The sequence below is a fragment of the Acyrthosiphon pisum genome, chromosome A1, assembly GCF_005508785.2.
Source record: "Acyrthosiphon pisum isolate AL4f chromosome A1, pea_aphid_22Mar2018_4r6ur, whole genome shotgun sequence".
NCBI lineage: Eukaryota > Metazoa > Arthropoda > Insecta > Hemiptera > Aphididae > Acyrthosiphon > Acyrthosiphon pisum.
Genome location: NC_042494.1, coordinates 127145862 through 127169563, shown reverse-complemented (window position 1 = coordinate 127169563; position 23702 = coordinate 127145862). Strand labels below are relative to the sequence as shown.

At 26.4% G+C, this 23702-nt stretch overlaps 2 protein-coding genes across 3 annotated transcripts in view; one reads left to right on the top strand and one right to left on the bottom strand.

Annotated features, from left to right (window-relative positions):
• LOC100169538 (ecotropic viral integration site 5 ortholog) overlaps positions 1-19335 on the bottom strand; it is a 29015-nt gene extending 9680 nt beyond the window's left edge. For both annotated transcript variants that reach the window (XM_001945981.5, XM_008187035.3), the window contains exons 1-3: positions 19144-19335; positions 1682-1971; positions 356-453 (exon numbers count right to left, since the gene is read on the bottom strand). In XM_001945981.5, the coding sequence (XP_001946016.2) occupies positions 356-453; positions 1682-1857 (274 nt within the window). In that variant the 5' untranslated portion in view covers positions 1858-1971; positions 19144-19335. The remainder of the gene's footprint in view (positions 1-355; positions 454-1681; positions 1972-19143) is intronic.
• A 523-nt stretch (positions 19336-19858) lies between these two features.
• On the top strand, positions 19859-23084 carry LOC100166101 (dodo-like). Its single transcript, NM_001162759.2, is given in 3 exon segments — positions 19859-20247; positions 21928-22140; positions 22210-23084. Coding segments are annotated over 3 exon segments (492 nt in total). The 5' UTR covers positions 19859-20189; the 3' UTR covers positions 22431-23084.
• Positions 23085-23702: the final 618 nt, after the last annotated feature.

Sequence of the window (23702 nt, the reverse complement as noted above, 5' to 3'; positions counted from 1 at the left end):
TTACCTCAATACCTAAGCTTGTATATAACTTTAAAAATATTTTAGTTTTCTTAACATTATTACTTGAACATATTTCTCCTAAACAGACAACCAAAACATTATTCTTAAATGTTAAATTATATGTTCTTTAAAATTATTATTATTAAATTATCGTTACTTATATTTACGTGCGTAAAATAGTCAGTTTGAACTATCATGAGAAAAAAAAAATTTTGATTCTAAAGCCGTTTTACAGTCACGCATATGGTATGCAACGAAACGGTGTAACGGACGCGAGTAACTTTTGTGATTGTAACCTAGCCTAACCCAGAATTCGTGCAAAATATAATGCATTAACACAATAATTCATACTTACCAGATACGAGTGAGATTTGTGACGCATCGGAGCTTTTTCTGGAATGTGTGCTATTGTTAGATATGGAATTGAGCGATTTTGAATCCGACTCGATGAGCCTAGGGACGTAAAAAATTGTCATTTTACGCAATTTATTTTTTAAAGAATATTGATTACTTGACAGTTAATTTTTTTTGATCTAAAATTTATATTTTAAACTATTCCTAATATAAAATGACACGTTATTAGGAGATTCTAAGATGTTCTGTGGGTTCGGTATCAACACACAACAGTTTATAGTGATATAAATATATTAGGAAAAATAAAAGCTTATCGCGATATAATAGTATCATTAGTAGAGTTCAAAATATTGTAAATAATAATTACACGTTAATTCACATATTTGATCATATATACCATATAGCGATAGATATTATATTTAGTTTTGGATGTACCTACCCATATGTGGTTATAGGTAGAGTGATTTATGTAACAGAGAATATTCATACTTTAATATTTATTTATTACATAGGCATTTATAGTTTAGATGAGCAAAGTAGTGCAGCACTATATTCCTAGGGGTATTCCCTGTCGTTTCACATCTCTTATCTAAATTGTATACCTATAGTAGTCGTTGCATGCGTACACTTTTGGTGAGGCGTACTCTTAAATGCTTGTAAGTATGTTTAATATTTGATATTTATATACATATATGTACAATATAATAAAAACATATTAAATATTAATTATACGTCGATATTTACGAAAATTTCTGCTTTAGAGTATAATGAAATATAATTATTTTGCTGCCATAAAAAATAGGAAAAAAATTAAACGTCTTAAACAAAAATATAGTTGCATAATGAGTTTTTTACATGTTACGACGTATAATAATTATTCTGTCTTTATTATTTTTTTATGTTTTATTAAATAAAAAATACAATTTTATATAAACATATTATATAGATTATAAATGTATCCAGTAAAGTATCAAAGAGACTCAAGTCAATGATAATTGATAATATTCTAATATTATTGTTCAATAAAAGTATAATATATTGTAAATTATAATTAAGTGTTTATTAAACAAATAATTTATTTAATTTGTTGATAAAAAGGTATGCTAGGCTAGTGACAATATTAGTCAATAGACAATAACTTAAATCTGATACATTTTTAAATTTCTACTTGGAAATTGGTATAAGTGTTTATGAGAAGTGAGGTTCTATGATGGCTTTATAATATATTATATAGACCTATATACACCTATATAAGTTTGATAACTCAACTTACATCTAGTATAGTAGACTAAGTACTTCATAATTAATATAAGAAGTAAGAACTTACCGATTGGCCTCCTCGAGTTTCGCTAACAGCGCCAGTTCTTCGGTGGTTAGTGTCGGTTTTTCACAAGGATCGTCGTCGTCGTCGTTGTTATTGTTGTTGTTATTGTTGTTGCTTATGAATTCTGTGGCCGTCTGTGACGATACCAACATATCAGCTGAATTAACTGGTGGGCTCATCTCAGTCGTCCAGGCCGTGAGGCCAAGACTTCGGGATGCCGTCGGATGATGTGATCAACCGGATTTCCGGTGGTTGGATGGGTGGAAGACATTATCATTACGATCGGTTGAAATCTATAACGACAGAAGATCAATTGATTATTAAATAATAGGTAGTAAAATTACTATGCATTATATCAATGCACGAACACACGATATCGGACTAACAACACATTTGTGACTCAGTTTACCATGAATGATAACGATGTACAGAAGTTACATATTTTTTTTACAACATATATAGTAGTAACAGGGGGTGCTTATTTTAGTTAACAATTTTCTTCGGTTATGTGTTCAGACTATACTATGGTTGCTAACCAGGAAATTAAACAGTAGGTACATATATATATATACATACATACCTATTATAATAATACATCAAATTGTATAATAAGTTTCAGCTTTTAAGAAAAACTGATTCATTTTAGATTTATGAAATGTTGTGAGATATGTAGTTTCAAGATGTAGGTATTATGAGATAAAATACATTACGGATATAAATTCAGATCTGATTCATAATATGATCGAATCTTAAAAGCATTTCATTTTATAATATTTTTTATAGCTCAAATCACAAAATTTTTTTAAAAATATGATCATGAACCTATATTATAGTAGTATATAGTGGCTAATTCTAAAATCCATTAAATACGTTATGAACATATAGAATCTTTATAGTAGTTATGTAACATAAAAAAAAAATAGGATACCTTACACTTAAAAGTTTTTTGACCCAACATTTGTTTTAAATTTGGAACGGAGTAGATATTGAGAAAGCTGTTAGGTTTACAATGTGTTCTTTAAGATTTTTTTAGCTTGGTGAACACTTTTTGGGTAGTGAAACAATTATGATAGTTTCAAACAACATAATATTATGGCTACTGTATTAGATGTTCATAAAAAAATATAATTCATATAAACATTCTTTTTTTAGTAAAAATAGAAGCACTTATTAAAATAATATACAACCGATCTAGTTATATTAAATTTTATGATTTCGATTACTTTTAAGTACCCTGCACTATCCGGTGTATTCAACACAGAATAATTTTAGATTTTGAGCGGAGCGATTGATATTGATTTTACAATGATGTGTTTTTTTTATTAATTTTTTTTCTTGTGGGAAAGTGAATCTAGTTGGTACTTTTGAGAAGTCAAAATTGAAAATTCCCAGTAATTTTCAAAATTAGTTTTTGACAAAACCTAAGTTGTTTTTTTGGTTTAAGTAACTAAAAAAAAAAAAATTAAAAATAACCGTAGATACTTGAAATTGTCACTGAATGTTTATATTAGCATTTTTTATAGAGCATAAAGTTTTCAAAATATTTTGACTCTCTTTGAGATATTTTTAAGTGGAAGAAAATTACGATTTTAACTAGTTTCTTTTTAGTATATTTAGTTAGAAATTCGTAAAAAATGTCTTTGTACGTCTAATAGATTTGAAAATTGTATACAAAATTAGGTACTTACTTATGAGTTTTTCTACCTTAAACGAAAAAAAAAAGTTCAGAAGAAACTCAAATTTATTTATATGTTCGTTTGAAATAAAAATTTGTCGACATCCATCCACAAACTAACAATTTCTTATAGAACGATGTTCTTATTTTAATGTAATTCGAAAACAAATAACTGTAGATAGGTACTTGACATTTTCACCAAATATTTAAATTAGTTTTTATAATATATTATTACATGGATTTATTTTAAAAAATATTTCGACGCTTTATTTTTGTAGATATTTATAGATATTTATCAATTTTTAGGTTTTTTTTTTATAAAAATTGATAAAAAATTGTCGCTGTATCCAACAGCTTGTAAGTATGATACAAGGTTCCTCATAAGCTGTTATAATAGCAGTAAAAGTTAAAATTTTGACAAAATTCATCAAACCACAATAATTTAAAAATTACTTTGTAGGTAGTAAAAAAATTATAAAATGTTAAATTTAAAGCAAGGTTTCTCATAAGTAGGTAGTTCATATTGTAACTAAAAAATCTAAAAGATAAATTGTATATTATTAGCAATAATTTCATAAAGTATACTTAATATTATAGTAAATCTGACCGTCTTCGCTCAGAATCGTTTTACGCATACAATGATTTTAAATCACAGAATTCAAATTTAACATATCCATTAAAGTGACTTATAGACGACACCATCTCTACAGCAGAGCGGAGCCACTTGCCCACCTTTTTTCTTAAACATAATATAAAAAAAAACATATTTTCGGATCATAATAAGTAATAAATCTTAATTATCATAATACACTTAACAGCTAACTATAGTCATGAACTACAGCCAGCTCTTTGTCAAGGTCGAGTTGGTCAAATACTCTTGCATATAGCCATGTGACTGCATAATATCCACTCGGCCACACCTCATAATATTTTTAAAAGAATTGAAATCAATTATACAATCCCTCCTTTACCATCCCACTCGTAAGCCTAGTGTAATAGCATTATTGACAGTTATACAATTAAATATAGGTATCAAATCTATTACTTATACGTATTTATTATTTATTCTATGAATATTGCAGAGGTTTAACTTCCAATTTAATGTATTATAGATTCTGAGTGAAACAAGATATGTAAAGGTATTTGGTTTAACAATTATTATTTGTTTTGTCTGTTTTAATTTGTTCAAGTTATTTGTTAGTATTTCGTTTAGTGTTTTAATTTTTCATAGTAATTGTCTATAAAATGAAATAGTTATTATAGTATTAAATAATACTTATAAGTTATAACATAAACAAAATACATTGATGTACTTTAAATTGTATTTAGACTTACATCTAATGTATAAATGTACAGTTTTATTTTTTATATAATTGTTCGCAACTAACAGCAGTTGTTTACACTCAAATAATGTACAGGTAAAATACTTGTACGGTACAGATAATTAAATCGTTCTATAATGTAAATTTGTGCGCCTAAATAATAATTATTTCTAATTGTATTCACGATGGCGTATAGTGTAGTAATGTATATTCTGTGTCAATAGATAGTAACTTAGTATAGGGACGTAAGTATCACGAGTGTACAATTATATAATCAGTGCAATAAGTAAATCCAAGACTTATATTATACAATGTCATTTTTTGCTTATTCGAGAATTTCACAAATTATATTTTCCATAAAAAAATGTATACTTAATTTTGTAAATACCAGCAAATATATTTAAATGTTATGGTTCTATAAGTCTTATTACTTATTAAAATGTGCGTAATTAATAGTATTTAATACCTCTACATTATCAATTACTGTGCTAGGTATAATTTAAACCTAATATCAACACATATTATAAATAATATACTCGTATAGATAGTGTAAAGTATATATAAATGTACAAAATATATACACTATTTTATACATCGTACTTTTAAAACTTCGGTTTGTTTTAAATTTTTAATAAACAGTGGCTTAACTTACATAGTATTATCATTACATGAACTATTAAGAGTTTGAAATAAAATATAAATTATTTATAGAATCTATCGTTATACGCTGATACTTAACAGGAGTACCTATCTACTTCAAAAATAATGTATTGTTATTGCTGTTACTTGTTAGTATTACATTCATCTCTACATTACACGTATTGAAATCTTAAGATAAAATCCATTATAAAATGTAATGCATTATATATGTGTATTCTTCTCGACTCTCGAGTACTATAATATTATACATTAATCGCTTTTATACTCTATATTATGAATAATGTTTTTATTCTTATTTTTATTTTAGTTTAAACACATTGATTGATTCTTAAGTAGAATATATAATACATAAATATACGTTTTAACCAATTGAAATAATTGTGTCTACACGGTTGTAAAGAATTACCATTTTTAAAAAAAAATTCTTTCCATTATTCACCACGCGTTAAACATGACGTAATTTATGCCGCTAACCTGACCGACCTCGAAAACACTTTGTAACACCTGATCAAACTGAAAGCATACAATTTTCCGCCATACAAACGGACCTTTTAACGTTAATATGACAAAAAACTACAGCTGATTAAATATAACATGGTTTTTTTTTTTTACTAACAATTTAATGTCGATTACCCATAATAGAAGTGTAAGTTTTTTTCAACAGCTTGAAAAGTGTAATCAAAATATATTTAATGAATACATGATACAACAATCGAGAAGATCATTATTTAAGCGGATGTCTTAAGCTTATAATTTAAAGCATTGACAAATATTATAAAAATGCCGTTGAAAACGAAAGATAGCATAATGATTTACTTTTTTAAGGTTAACTCAAAGATAACAGGGAAATTCAAAAAAATAAATTTGTTAAGTATGCATTTTGGTTTAATTTTTACTAAATATAAGTTAATATTATAAATTACATACATAATTTTATACTGAAGCATATTAAGTCACAAATAACGGAACTTGGTTAAATCAAATGAATGCGTGTATCCATTTTTGTACTGTACCTACTTGTTGTTTTATTATTTACATAAAAATGGAAACTGTATAGTAACTATCATTAAATATAGGTACATATAATTGTAAACTTTAGCTAATAGTTGTTAATTAAAAAGATACGGACATATAAATGTCAATTAAATAGTGTTTAAAATTTATAATCGTTATTTGACAATAGTAGTTTAAAAAGATATGTTTTTTTATCATATATCACTGTGTACATAATACGAAGGTACTCAAAGTAATAAGTAATAACGTATATTATATTACGTACCTATTAATCACGCGTATGTCAGTTTTGGTCTATAATATTTTGATAGTATAATTTACAATATTTTTTTAATTTATATTTTTAAATTAAAATAAAATAGTAGAAAAAAGGGGGAAAGTGGGTAAACACTCTGCTTTACAGTAGGTAGGAAAAGAGTGTATCTCGTAATTTAGTAAGTCACTATAATGTATATGTGTAAAATTTGAATTCAATAATAAATCATTGCACAATACAAAAAAAAGAGAACATTTACTGTGCAACGCTGTTTTTATTTTTTCGATATCAGAACTTAAAAAAAAAAGTTATTCAAGTTTGGAAAACTCAAAAATAGTGCATTTTTAAACAATTAGAACTTTTTTCGTATTTGTGATATCGTAAATATAAAAACAACATTGCACAGTAATTGTTCTCCTCTTTGTAGTGTAAAAATGTGGTTGCTTAGCTTGGACTACAGCCTGAGGGAACCGCGCAAGACAGTTTTTGCTATGTTTTACATATTTAAAACGGGGACAATACATGCGGGTGTAGCGTCCTCTCAATTCAAAAGAAAGTTTAACCATAAAATATGTTGTTTATATCTATTCCACACATTCTAGAAAATTTGACATCCCACTATCATCACATTTATCGTTAGTAGAACAAATCATAGAAGTTTAAAGAAGAGAATACTAAATTTATCTTAACGGAGGTTAAAAAAAATATTAATTTTAAGATACGTAACATAAAAAACAACTGCCTTTTAAAATTAAGCGATACAAATTTAAATTCGAATCATTAAAAAAATTAATATAAATTAAGAATAACACTTTATTTAAATTATTCAAAAAAAATTTAACCAAATGTGAAGCAACAGAGTTGATTGTAGTATATGGAGCGTAATTTTTTTATGTTACATGTGTAGTGGACGGAAACCACAAATCGATATAAGCACTTTGAATAGGAAATGATTTTAGTAATATTAAAAACGTATTAGTACCTTTTTCTCCATATATAAAACCATAACGTAGGTATATATTTGTTTCGATATACCTATTGTATATTGAATATAAAAGTATTACGAATGTGAGAGAAGATATTTTTTTTTATGTTTGGTTGGGCATGAATGGCGAAAAAATGGTAATAGGATCGATATACAGTTGGACCAAATGAGGTCATTGTTGACCATTATTCTCTGGGGAATCTCATAAAAACATTAGACACTATATATAGTGTTCAACATATTAATATAAATTATTTAGTCTAAAAACATTATTTTGTTGTCAAAAAACGTAAAATAAAAGTTATTGTGAAGTTTTTGTTTATTTACTCTAGGAAAGTTAAAATGAGCGTAAGGTAATTATAGTTTTATAATTAACAGTAAAGGCGACACTTTTGGTTTATATTATGCTATCATAAATACCTAGTCATAAATTAGTTTTAAATATAATAAATATAAATAAATTTTATAAAATTTAGTACACCGATAATATTTTATTGAATGTTCAAATTAAACTTGATGACAGTAATGACTACAGTCTCGGCAATTCTTGTTTCCAGTCAGCATTTCATAGAAATTCTCAAGATTAAGAAACCCAAAATTTTAATTTTTTTTTTATTGAACTATGGAAATCGTCTATCAATAGGTAGATATTATGATATTATGCAAAATAATTTAATACATTAATACACGCCACACGGGAAACTGGAACACTCATCAGTTATCATAATGTGGGTATAATAAATTATTATATAATAATTTAAGAATTATGAAAAGATTTTGTTATACATTTTGCCATACCATTATAATAATAATCTTTATCATTATGTAAGGGCAGTCGAAAACCCGTATATTAATATTGTTTTCCACAAAATAAAACAATTTATTTCTAAAAACAGAATAGACTGGTGCCGACTGGTCGGTACACCTATACGTGCTTGTTATCATGCCTATCAATATATGGTTATAAAATAATGTTATAATATAATATATATTTATTTTCTTCTTGTTTTCCTTCGCCTTCTCTCCCAACTATCTGGGGTCGGCCACCCTGGTCCTCAATTTCCACTTACTACGATCCTTAGCATCCTCCTCACAAACACCAGTCATATTATTCCGGTATCAGTTATTTGACATGTGAAATTCATTATTTTTGATATTTTAAGGGCATTTAAATCTGAGCCCTAATGATTACATTAAGCGGTGACGGCTGACAACTATAATATAGTAAAATACTGGAAGTCGGTAAAGTTTACTCCAAACCCCCTAAAAATAAACTCTAGGATCGCCCATGTACGTACCTATTTAAATCGATATTAGGTATATTCTGTTAACGATCATAACATTATAATGTTCGTATGGAATATTTGAGTTTCATGATGTTGGATATAATATAACAAGTGTCAAGTATTAATTGTTTAACAATAAACATCAAATTAAAAAGATAAGTTTATCTTTTGTAAAGGATTTAATGACAATAATGAACATGGGAATTGGGAGTTACATTAAATTTAACAGACGCAAAATGTATATTTTACAATGCAATAATACATAACGTAAATGTATCGTATTATAGAAACATGTTCATTTTTAATATTATTTAACAACCAAATTGCATAATATGATATAACATAATATTTTAATTAATTTCCATAGGAACTATAGTCTTAATTTTTTAAACATTAATTCTTTGTTATTAAATTAAGATATAATTAGATGAAAAAAAAAATTTTAATAATTAAAATTTCTTAATCTGCTTTTACTTATCAAGTTTCTACCGTACTAGACATTTTTAAATTTTTGTAAAAAATAAAATTATAATACATTTTAACAGTATTTATAAACAATATTTTTAGATATTAAATTGAAAAAAAATTGCCTTTGTATTATAGAGAATACCTGTGGGTTAAGTATAATATTAACCATGATGTGAAAATACGCTGTATATACTCATACGCGTAGGCAACACGTGGGATGGATCTGTAGGAATCACTAATTAGAATAACAAATCAAATCTTACAGGCTTGGTACGCGATACGCGTCTGACTATGGAAGTATGGAGTATAAATCCAATATAAAATGTTCAATAACATTTAAATAATCATAAAAGTTGATACATTTTTAAATTGTATGATATTATAAAGAGTATTATTAAAATATCATATACATATAAGTGATTCAAACCAGGTGAGAAACAATTCCTATATTTACTATGCCAAGAATAATTAATTACAAATTGTTAACTATCTATGTATTTAAAATATCACGTATTAAGACATAACATATTAAATGTTTAACAAATTTTATTTATAGTGATTACTTAAATGAAGGGTACAAATAATTGTTTATTTATAAAACACTAAAGTTACAAAATGTTTTACCTGATAATACAAAATGGAATAACCAAAGATAGGTAAAAACTAGACATTTTCACAACGTAATATTAGTAATTTAAAAACATGGTTAGGTTATAGTTATAGTAGTTATAGTAGTTTTCGAGGTACTGTTTTTTCTTCGATTTATGTTGATATTGTTTTTGTTTATAGTTGAACGTATAAGTTGTTCATAGACCAATTAAAAATTTTTGAAAATAAATAGGCAGATATTTTTTAGCCATTTAAAATTTAATTTTTGATGAAATTGAGTATTTAAATGATAAATAATGATTTAAGTAATTTAATTTTGTTGATATTAAATATTAATTGTAGACTTGAAACTTTTGGTCAATATACGTATATTATTTTCTATACCAATTACAGGTTTAAAATATTCAGAATAAGTAGTAGGTACCTACATTTATGTTATTTATAACACTGGCATAATATTATTCACAGCATACTATACTCTATAGTACATCGGTATATTAATCATTAGTGTAAATTGGGGGGAGGTGGGTAACTTAAAAGTTAGTACTTAGTACTAAGAGTATATCATTTTTTAAAAATATTATGGGGCCCCCGGGCGGCTTAGTCCCATTAAAAGCTTTGGGCTACTTGCGACTATGGTATTGACTTAGTGGTAATAGCAATAATTCGCGACGATATAATATTAATATAATTAATTCTATACCTAATATTATATTATGCGTTTTTTTTCTTCAAAATATAGTTCAACCAACCGTAGGGAAATAATTTACTAAAATAATATAAATATTTTATAAAAGGATAATTTATTATAATAAAAGACTGACGTATACAGTTTTTTGTACACAATAATTTAAACATCTACTTTCGGCTCATCAAAGTAGCAACTGGATCCCATTTTCTACCAGAAAATACCCTCAAGTTTGAAGATTACAGCATTTTTTCTGCTCTAAAATGTGACAACAGACAAAAAAAACCATGCATCTTTGTAAAACCCAATAACCAATGACCAATACATTCATCACTCCTCTCAGATTTTCATTAGTAGTTTTCATTTGAAAAAAGAAGTTTATACTTCATATTTAAATATAAAGACATTTCATTTTGATGGAGGAAAAGGATTTAACTGTTATAATATTGAGTAAATAAAACAATATTTTTGATATAGGTACCATATGGTTATGTTAACAAAGAACATTACAACCAAATGATATAAACATAAAACAGGTACACCAACGAGTAATGAAATTACATCACGGCTACATGCAATAATAGTATAGTAGGTAGTATACAAAGCAGTTTTCTTTTGTGCTTATAAGCTAGATTGATAAGAATTATATAATTGTGACATTTTGTAGTTCTTACACTGTATAGTAGTGAACAATTATTTAATATATATATTATATATCATAGGTCTTATTAAAATTATAAAAGATTTTCAAACACAGAAATTTAAAAATAATTAAAAAATATTGGTATAGTAAGTTAACGTTTGTAAATTAAAAGTTATAAAATATAGGTACATTATTATATTACAATAGAAAATACGATAATAGGTATAAATAGTATATTAATACACTATCACAGGTATAGAATATGAGTGTCTTTTAGAGTTTTGGGTAGCTAAGGTATAGTAATTTGCGTTCCATAACGATTTTATTTCTATACATTAGAAATCATTTAGTAAATTCATTGTTATACGAATATTATAATACAGAAACTATAGAAATCTAATGGAAGAATTTTGTGTAACACGAATTCGTATCATACACGGAACCGGGGACGAAGCGCGAAACGGATCTGCCAAAACGCCAATATAGATAAAGATTTTTTTGGTTTTTATCTTTGATTAAAATATGAAAAGTTAAATGTATTGCAGAATTTGTAAGCAATTTGTAATTTATTTATCATTGTTATGGAATAAAACAAAAAAAATACTTACTACAGAAAGTAGGCCTGTTTTAATACTAATGATGCAATCAATTTGAAATACGTTCGGTTCAATGGTTTTTAGGTATTTTAAAACATTAAATGCGTAAATTATGCCCATGACCAGTTACAATACCAAGAGGATTTTCCAACGTTAATAAAATGATTTGAAAATTGATCGCAACTTGCTGGTTAAATAGTCCTTGAAATTCAATTTTGTGTAAAAAGGGGGGAAATTCTTTAGAAGCCTTGAACTATATAATGGTACCTATAGTTAAATTATCTATTACCTTGTATGTTTCCGTAGATTTATTTGGGGTTATATATTACATATATATTACATTGGAAATAATATACCTTACCTAGGTAATGAAACTAAACAACAATTTATTTTTTAAACATAACTTATAGAATAATAATTATGAAAATGTTTAGTTAAGACAAACATTTAAATTGAGCGCTTAATAATGTTATAGTGAAAATTATTAATTTATTAAACCGATATTATGTGCCTAGTGTACAATAAAGGTAATACATATGTTAATAATAATTCAATTGGGTATATATGGCGTATTATTACGATGCCAAGCATATAATATAATATATAATAAACCTAAGTGTTGCTGTTTTTATTATAATTTTTGTACTAAAATAGTTAGGAATTATACAAACAAAACTTTATGTAAATTATAAAGCATAATATTTTGTAGACTAATTTATTATATATTTATATATTACACATCAATTATTCTGTTAAGTTAATATTACATTTTTTTAAATTAGGTATTATAAAAATATGTGGAACATAAAACAATGACAAATTGTTACTCTCGAAATAACGTTAATGATAATAAATTATTAATTTAATTTGTCCTACGTGCAAAGAAAAATAATATACAGTTCATATACCTACATTATCTTCAACCGTTATGAATTCGTTTTTCGCCAATTAACCAACCAAGCACCGTTAGGATGGACAAAGATAGTTAGTAGTAATAAATTAAGAAATAACTAATAACTTTGTATGCTGAATGCACACAGTTATTATGGTTCTTATTGAATGTTATTAGTTTAATAAGTATATTAAAATATTTTATGATTACTATAAAATTATATACACGTAATTTTACAGTCAAGTGTTTTAAATTTTTTTTAATTATTGGACATTAATTTTACATAGAAATAAATCTACGAGCTCTCCGACAAATATTTATAGCATGTAGGTATATGGAAAAATAATTTTTCAGCAGAATGAATTTAAATTTAAATTGTTATAACCCATATTACATTAGCTTGAGTAGAGCTCAGATAAATTACCAATATGTAATATTTTTGGTTATAAAACGTTGGATAAATAAATATTTGATAAAAATGTATTTAATTATATTTATAATTTAATTTGTATACTGAAAATCGTTAAAATTTACCATAATAGTTAAGAAGTAAAATCATCCGTCACGACCAATAGTTATGTAGGAGCATTTCGCTTCGAAGTTTCAAACAAGTAATCGAAACACAACACTGTGTTGGCAAAAAAATACATACACAATAATAATAAAAAAAATAACTACACTAAACGAGCGAGGACATGGTCCGTTCAATGACCGGCGATGACTGCGAAGTACGAGACTACTAACTATACTGCCGTAGTTGCGGCCGCGGCGGTGTGTCAGTTCAGTCGAACCTCCAGAAACGCATATTATGTACACGTTATGTTCAGTAAATGTCCTATTTATTACACCTACGTAGGTGTGTACTAATATTTTAAAAATATCTAGTAGATAGACTAAAATGTATGAAATATTATTAAGAGGACAACAATTAAATATAATTTTAATTATTAATTATTTGATTTATTAATTAAAAACTCGAAAGTTAAAAGTATCCTATAAATTATTTTATTATTAGTACCTGCATTTAATCCGGAATTACTTTTTTTATAAAGTGTAGATATTTACTAAAGGAAAAAAAAATTCAGTTACGTAAGGCGTTGAGTATCTAGTATCTATATTGATATTTTACTGGAGATCACTGTGTGACGAATGACAAGTGAATTAAAATATTTTGATATACTCAGGCACTCAGCTGTTGACTGTTGTTATAGCTGTTTTGGCGAATTGGAAGGAAATCGTGTGCTAATATTAAAGACTACTTCTCTCCCTTTCACTTTCCCTTTTGTTAAATTAATGATATACACTTTGAAAAGTACCTATAAAATTGTTTGGCCCACACAAACAAATTTACATATATCTTGTTAATTGTTTTAGATCGAGACTATAATACCCTACAAAACACAATAAGTAATGTTTGACATTTGAAACAATAAAAGGTATACATGTATAATACAGAAATAAAATTCGTAATTATCATTATATTCAGTCCAACATATTCATATAATTCATAAAAGAATCTATAATTTAAAGAAATATCTAATATAGTAAGTCGTTATTAATATTTAATAAAAAAAAATAAAACTGAATGATTATAATCAAACAGTTATATAATTAGGTAAAAAGAATGATGGCTTCAACTTTAAATTTTAAATGGGAACTACTGTTAATTCATTATGCACCTAGTTAGAGGACATGAAGGGAATTTTCTACCTTTTAAGAACATAGTTTAGAAAGATCCACTATATTTTATAAGTTATGACATTAATGATATCTAGTGTTCTTTAGAAATTTCATATTTCTATGGGTTAGGGTTTTATAGAATATTTTTCATTTCTTCTGCATACAATTTGGGATGCTAAAAGTGGGGCGAAAACAAATGTGAAAAGGGGCTAGCATGCCATACATTTTATGAGTGCCTAATTAAAAGATAAATATAACATCAATATATATATTATATACTTATAATTGTAATTTGTTGGCTCCGGTAAAGAGATTTAAATGTATGTAAAGTTTTAGCTTCTCTAAAAGACATATTAAATTTCCATTCATGTTGAAACTGGTGCCAAATAATATGATGGCTCTATCACGTCTATGATGATAGGCATATATCATTGCAAGTACTATAGTGTATGTTTAATATTTGTATGCAGTCTCTTCCTTCTAATGATTTAAACAATACTTAAAGATTCTGAATGATGAATGTATTAGTTATACAATAATGTGTGTTTTTAAAAGACACCAAAAACTTATATACATCATTGAATAGATACTATTTACAATAACCTATATTATAATAAATCTTATTCTTAAGTAAATACCCAGTGGCGGATCCAAATTTTTTTTTTTTTTTTGGGGGGGGGGGGCATTGTCTTTTTCTAAGTTTTATGACTCAAATATTTAAAAAAAATGGCCCAATTTATTAATCTAAATGCTAACCCAATGGGGGACCCCCCCCCCCTTAAATCCGCCACTGTAAATACTTATAGTATAATGTATTAAATAATTGTATTTATGTTAATTATTATTGCATTAAATGGCTATTGTTATTTAGTACTGAATTATAAATGTATAACATCATGTCAATCATAGGCAGGGGCACCCGCAGAGAGGGGCCAGTGGGTGCCATTGCACCCACTGAGATTTTTTAATAAACAAAAAAATTAATATATTATATTATAATATATTCAATTTTTTTCTGATTTTTTTTCTAAAAACCTGAGTCACATGTTCCTTTGCCACAAAGAGATACAGATGAGACAGTAGGGTCACAAAACCTAATTTTGGTAAGTACTTACTAGAATACAAATTTTATCATACCTATTATTATTAATTTTCAATTAATATTTAGTACCTACTTTACTTAATTTTAAGACTGAATCTATCATTTATTATAAATTAAATATAAAAGTATAAATAAATATAAATTTGTTACTCTTTAAACTAATTTTGTTTATAGTATATTTTATTTCTAAAAAAATGTCAAAATATTTATTTAATTAAGTTAATCTTAAATATTTTATTTATGTTGAAAATGGGGATATTAATTACAGTTAATGATTAGACTATTGAATTCAATACTCATGATCAATACATGTCTACATATTATAAATTTAAATATATATCAGATGTGTTTTTTTATTATAAATTATAGCAAAGTATAATGCCAAATTTGAATTTATATCTACTATTCTTCAAAGTGTGAATATTGATTTACAAGAAGCCACAAAACGCATTCAAGAGCTTTTACAGATTGTAAAAAATGGATGATGTAACAGAGAATGTCAATTTAACTTAATATTCAAAAAGCAGAAGAAACTGCAATTAAAATTGGTCTAGAGTTAAAAATACCACGAAGAGCTATCAGACAAACACAACAAGATAATTATCCAAGTAATAATATTAATGACTTTTTTAGACAATCTTTATTTATTCCCTACTTAGATTCCATAATAATGTCAATTAGTGATAGATTCTCTGATGAAAATTTAAAATCATTTTCATTATTTAATTTACACCCAAAAAAAAATGATAAAAATGAATATTGAAGAATTCAGTGAAGTAGTTAAATCTATCAATAACTTATATGGACCTCTCCTTGATAATTTTGAAGAAGAAGCAACAACTTAGTATGAAATATGGCTAAAAAACCATGTGATCAAAATACACAAATAATTGATTTACTAGAAGAATCTAAATACAGCTTTACACAGTCATTACATTACCAGTAATTTCCTGTTCAGCTGAAAGAACCTTTAGGTACCTAACATAATAATATTATAAATCATATTTTGTATTAATTATTTAATATTGATTATAATTATTATCTATTTTAGTGCTTTGCGTCGTATCAAGACACGGGTAAGATCTACAATGTCCAATATGAGGTTAAGCAGTTTGGCTCTAATTCACTTTCACAAAAATAGATTTGACGATACATTATTTTTTGAAAATCACAAAACCAATGTTTTGAATCATTTTGGACCAGACGTTTATCATTACTATTTGATTCATAATTCATATTATTATACATTTTTTGCATTAAATTTGGAGTTATGTTTATATAATAATGTAAATATATGTAAAATATATAACATGCATTTCAATTTGCACCCACTGAGCTGATTTCCTGCGAACGCCCCTGATCATAGGTATGAATCAGGGAATAATTCGCTCATAATACTATATTAGTAAAATAACTTTATCAGTTACTAATTTGTAAGTAGTGTCAAGTTAGGTTATTAATTTACCAAGTTGATGTAATTTGATCTTAATGAATTGCGTAAATATTAAATGCATCAAACATTTTTTCTTAGATAATTGATAAATTGTAAATTTTGAATAAGTGTATGGTTATCTCCCAAATAATTACATTAACACCTATCAAAGAACAATTTTTCTACCTTAACATTTATTTTATGTTTTTATATTATTTTTAAATAATAAAAACTAAAAAATAGATTATTTTTTTTTATTTGTATAGATGAATGATCAAACTTAATATATTTATATTATTTATTAATATTATAAGTAAACAACCGCTAAAAAATATTTGTTGAGTAACATATTTAGCATTAACAGTTAATTCTTTCTAATGTAGGTATGTTGTATTATTACTTTATTGTTCAACACTTCAACAACATATAATATAAAATTCAATGTTTGACCATTAAAGGATATTAAAAATGTTGTTTAAAATCTAATTTATTTTTATATTGTTACAGATAATTATTAAGCTTTTAAATAATCAATCATAAAATAATTGTTGATTTATGTGTCAGGAGACAGAAGCGGTTTGAGAGTATTATATATAGTGGATAGTGCCTCCCAATACCAAATCCTACAAGCAACAACTGGACTTCTTGTGACAAGCTATAATCAGTGCATTCATTATTTCATTCATATTTCATATGTGTATTTAAAGTATTATTTTGTGTCATATAAAACCCACAGACAGCTGCAAGTGAGGTAAGGCATTAAATATAATATTTTATATTGATTGCGGTAACTACATTATATGTACATTTTGTGTGTTTGATCAAATTCTCGACTACATGATCTCGAGAGCGCTCCGAACACCTGGTGGAAGGTAATAGCGTGCTTTTAGTACTTGTATCTGGTATTATTCTCCAGTATTTATAAGTGTAGAGAATCATACAGATACCTAATTTTAACATACAATTTTAATATAACTATCGACAGGAGTCGTTATTATATTTTCCCTATTTTTGCGTTATTAGTTATTACAGTATGTAAGGTATATACTTGAAACCATAAGGCATAAGCACAACATGCGACAAGCTGACAACATACTAACATGATTATAATATGATAAAATATAATTCCAAATATTATAGATACCTAGGTGCTTACCCTTATTGCATTACTAGATCACATACTATAGTTACCTATACCTATGTAATATATCAAGATACAGATATTTATCGACCGTGAATATTGAATTTTTAGAATAAAGACAACCACCTAGCGCCAGGCAGTAACAAATAAGTATTTTTGTATCAGATGTTTATAACCCACGCAGTATATCATTTAACTATCTGATTGTTAATTTTTTTGTATGTTATAGTATCTGTAGCTATTATAATAGTATGAACCACATAGCACATAACCACACCTACCACCATACTCTGGAAATTTTAACAGTTGTTTGTTATTTCAATCAAATCAATTTGCATTATGCACATTGGCACCATAAAACAATTAATATTTTATAACAAATTTTAATCTCATGATATTGCACCAATGTTTTTTTAGTATGATCAGATTATACATTTGACAGAGCTACGCCTATTTTGTCTTATATTTTTCATACAGATATGGCCACTGTTGAACAACAATAACAATTTATTTACATGACATTGAATGGAATATTTTATAATTGTTAATTTATGATATTGAAGATAAAGCTAGTTGTCATCAATGACATAATAATTAATTAAATAAAATACACCTGCAATGATAATGATTAAAGATATTTACTGAAAAAACAAGTATAAAAGATGTCTATGTATAAAAGAGAATATAAAATCAAATTAAATTTACGGTAAATAAAAAAACTCTATTTATACTTTACAGACAATTACTAAACAAATTTAAAATACCAAAAAAATTAATTAAAGTAAATATAAAGAAAATTTGATCAACAATCTGAGCAATATATGCTTGTCTATGAATCTTAGTTATAGTAATAAACACTTTTAACTTTATTATACCTACTCATTGGGCATATATAAATATCGAGATAAATATAGAATCAATTCTAATCTAATTGAATTAAAATTTGAGTCAATAGCTTTAATAAATTTCTAACGGAATTAAAATATAATATACGATGTTTCTAGGTACCTACTTACCAATAGTAATTTGTTGACCAAACCGCAATTAGAATATTTCGGGACACGTCACAATCGAACACATCTGTGAATTGAACAATATAGCAATTTACATCCAAGTCTGAGAAACTCAGATAAGCTTAATTATTATACCAATTACTAATAAATAATTATTAATTACGATTAAACTATTATGATATCAATAAAAAAAGTTGTAAAAAATGCAGTAAAAAAATTATATTTATTGAATTGCTTATCGATGTATATAATTGATATTATAGTTTTTATCAAAATAATAATTATTGGACTTTCTAATTTCGCATCATTTTCGGACCAATTTGAAACGTTTTGCATCAACTCAAAACGTTTTACAGTGTATTGATTCAAATTTGGTTATAATTATGTCCTATCAAAATTCTTTGCAATGAATAAAATCGATAAAACGAACGTAAAATATTATTGAAATGTGTTATATTTTTCAAAAATTAATAAATTAAATACTACCTAATATGATTAATTTCAAAATAAATCTAAATTACATGGTTAGTAGACGTTGAACATCATCAGACATCGGCTGATATTCCATATTCGAATATTCGACTATAACAAAATATTTACTTTTCTCCAATTTTTTGGTATAATTGCCAAAGAGAATGTGAACACGATCAGCTGATCGTTTTGTTTATGCCGTTCCGACGTTACCACTACAAAACCGGTGTGGTACTGGTGTTGGACCAGAGTACCAGACTGTGGGCCGTGGGGTTAGTTTTCGGCCGCCTTCGGTAATCGGTATTGTGATTAAAATTTCGTTCGCTCCGTCTCCGTTGTTTATACGTTTGTTAGCAGCTTTTCACCCCGTGTAAACCATAAATCGTAATTCTACCCGCGAGGCTGCAACATAAAATACATACATATTTATGTGTTTTAACAATTGAAAGGGTGAGCAACATCTGTAATTTCGTCCATTTATTCCTACGTTTACCCACAAAATTACAGTGTTTTGACTATTCAGTTATTCGTCGGCGTCGCAAGAACGTAACGGAAAACCCGAGTTTTCGAACAGAAAAATGAGCGAAGAAGAACAACTTCCGACCGGATGGGAGAAGCGAGTGAGCCGGTCTACCGGTATGTTTATATGATATTGTGGAATTCTTTTCGGTCATGATGGAATTCAATATTTCCAAACTGTTACCATGACTCTATTTAGGTTTTTGTTGCGTAAGATTTTGTCAATAATATATCCATTTAGATGTTTGGCCGAGACTAGTGACCTATGAATTTTTGATTTTAAATTCTATTTTTTCTTCGTATATTCGTGCATTATCTCAGTTTATCCTACTTTTTATTTTTAAGCTATTTTAAATTTTCATATTTTGTTAACATTTCCCTAATTATTTGTAAAAATTCAAATTGCTTTAAAATATGATAGATAATAAATATTTATAATTAATATTTTTTGGTTGATAACACTTGTCTAAATGTCTTATACATATCATAATATTATATGAGTAGTAATGATAAATGTTTACCTTGGCCTTTCTATAATTTTAGTGTCATATTGCCATAATATCACGAATATATGTACCTAATAATTTATCTGTGTCATCTAAAAGAGAGAAAATTATAACTACCTAGATAGGAATTTTAACGCACTTATGCACTATACAACCTAAAAATGCTCTTAAAAATTCCAATTGATGCACTAACATATGCATTACAACTTTTTTTAAAATTACTTACGTTAAAAATATTATAAATACCTATCTAGGTTTATTGAAAATCCATACCTAAAAAAATTTGTCATTGACTATGCTTCTGATTTTTTGTCATAACAATAACTTGAATATTTGTCCACGACAATGTCAGAAACATATGTTTCTTGGTCTGGACCGGGCTTAGACAACATTCTTCAGTCACTTTTGAGTATACCACAATTGTATGCATGCTGTATGCCTGCTGTGTAGTCGAACAATGCCCGTCTGCAGTGGTCAGTATAATATGAATAAGAATGTTTAAGGGGTTGGAGTGTAATCCATTCTAACGAGTAAAAACTAGGTATTTTATATTTCAATTTATATGGGTCTTGTGAATGTGTTGAAAGTAAATGAACATTAGTGTGTATAATTCATAGTACCAATTACGTTGTATAGAGGCATCATAATACGTCTGTCATTTTACTTACGCGCATGCACATGTCACCAAATATTACTTTATAAAATTAGGAACTTTTTTTTCAAAAAATACTGCTAGTGACTTCAATCATTACGTTCAGTAGAATGTTCCGATTTAAATTTTGAAAGCAGATTTGAATTCTCCTCTAAATTTATTATGGATTGACTGTCTTACATTTTTATATAGTGTATTTAAATTTGAATTATGAATATGATCTATTTTTACTCTTTTTGTTAGTAAATTTCTAAGTAAAAAAAAAAATAAAAATCAGAAAAATGAAATTGTCAAAGCATAGATTATTTAGTGACAAATTCAAATCTGCTTTTAAAATTAATATCAGAACATTATATTGGGCATAGTGATTGAAGTCGTGAACTATGTTTTCGACCGAAAATTAATCACGCTCCAGCCCCCTTAACATGCAAAAAAGGGAATCAGACTCAAAGGAAAGAATTCTCAAATAAATACAGCAATGACTTAAATTTAAGTAATTTTTAAAAATATAATCTATCTCACTAGATAGTTCTTTAATTTATTCAAGTAGTTTTAAAAGAATATGTACCTGTATAACAGTACAGTGTTTAATATACCTAATAGATATAGAATTGGATTTATTTAATTATAACTTTTCAGGTCAAACTTATTATTTAAACTTATTAACTAAGGAAAGCCAATGGTCTGTACCAACAAAACCAGCATCTGAAAATACAGGCTCAACAAATTCTGGTCCTGAACAAGTACAATGTAGTCATTTATTGGTTAAACACGAAAAATCACGGCGACCCTCATCGTGGCGAGAAGAACGTATTACTAGATCAAAATCTGAAGCAATTGACATCATAAAATGTAAATATATCTGTATTTAATAAATTATGATTTGAAGATTTTAATGAAATTTAAATAATATATTCACAGCTTATCGCGAACAAATTGTTTCCGGCAAAGCATCATTTGCTGAACTTGCCCAGAAATATTCTGATTGTAGTTCGGCCAAACGTGGTGGTGATTTGGGACCATTTACTAGAGGCACAATGCAGAAACCATTCGAAGATGCATCATTTGCATTAAAAATTGGAGAGCTCAGCGAACCTATCCATACTGATTCTGGTGTACACATAATTTTACGTACAGCTTAGATCACGAATAACTGTTTTCTTTTATAATTCAAACTTTTGCCTTTTCTAATTTATTGTTTATTTCTGAGACACAATAATAATTTGTATTGGTTGCCTTATTTAATACTGATTGCCATTTATAAATATTTTGTTTTGTATTTTCTATTTTCAACTGCAATAATTGTTTCTCAAACAACAGTAATATCATAATACAAACAAAAATGTAGACCATTAATTATAGTTACAAAAACAGTTCTGAAATATTATGCTGCTTATTTATTTTTATATATTTTTTTTTGTTTCTATAAAAATATTGTGATATTTAAAATTATTCTTTTTCATCCACACTGTTCGGTTCATAATCATTTATATTCCTATTTGATAAATTTTTCATATTTTACTCACATTTTCTTTGTGCATAATATAAACCAATTGTTATTATTAAAATTAAATTAAACTGTAATACATTTTTAATAAAATTGCAGTTTTAGGTTTCTATAATACTTTTTAAATATGGCCGTTGTATACTTTTGGCTACCTATCGTCAGTTGTGACTGGTTGCCATAGTTATGATTGCTGATTTTATGAAAGTATTATTTCACCTTATTTTGGCATACTCGTGGAATTATTATTGTTTTAAATATATTGTTTTGAAATTAAATTAATTAACTCTTCTATTATTGTTTTTTTATCTATGTTTTATATAGCAGTAAATATTAACTATTCATTATTTATACTCTATTCAAAATTATATAAGTCCTAACGACAACTGCTTTCCAATGAAAGCCTGAATAAAGCCATGCCCCTGCGCACAAGTTGACCACCTGGTACTGATCTCATTTTGAATACGCTATAAATGTCTCTACTGTTTTAATAATGTTAACTTGATGAAAATTATGATTTTTATGACACAATATTATACTTAAATTATATATAACTTATATTAATTAACTTAAGATTCACAAATTTCAAGTAAAAGCCAGAAAGTTATTAATTAAGTAATTTGTTTAATCATGAATCTATATAATATAGGTAATACTATTTGTATAATTATCCAAATTAATTTGTATTGGAGAACCTTAACCGTGATATAGCATCTTCATTTATTGAATTAACTAAATACTTTTCAAATAATTAATTTATAGAAAATTGTTAATTTTAAAGTGATTTATTTAATGATTTAAAGTTATTGAGTTATATTATTAAAAATTATAGCTACGTCAAAGTTTTCCTATATTTATAATGCAATTAAAATACCTGTTCTATTTTAAACATCAATAAAGCAAATTGTGT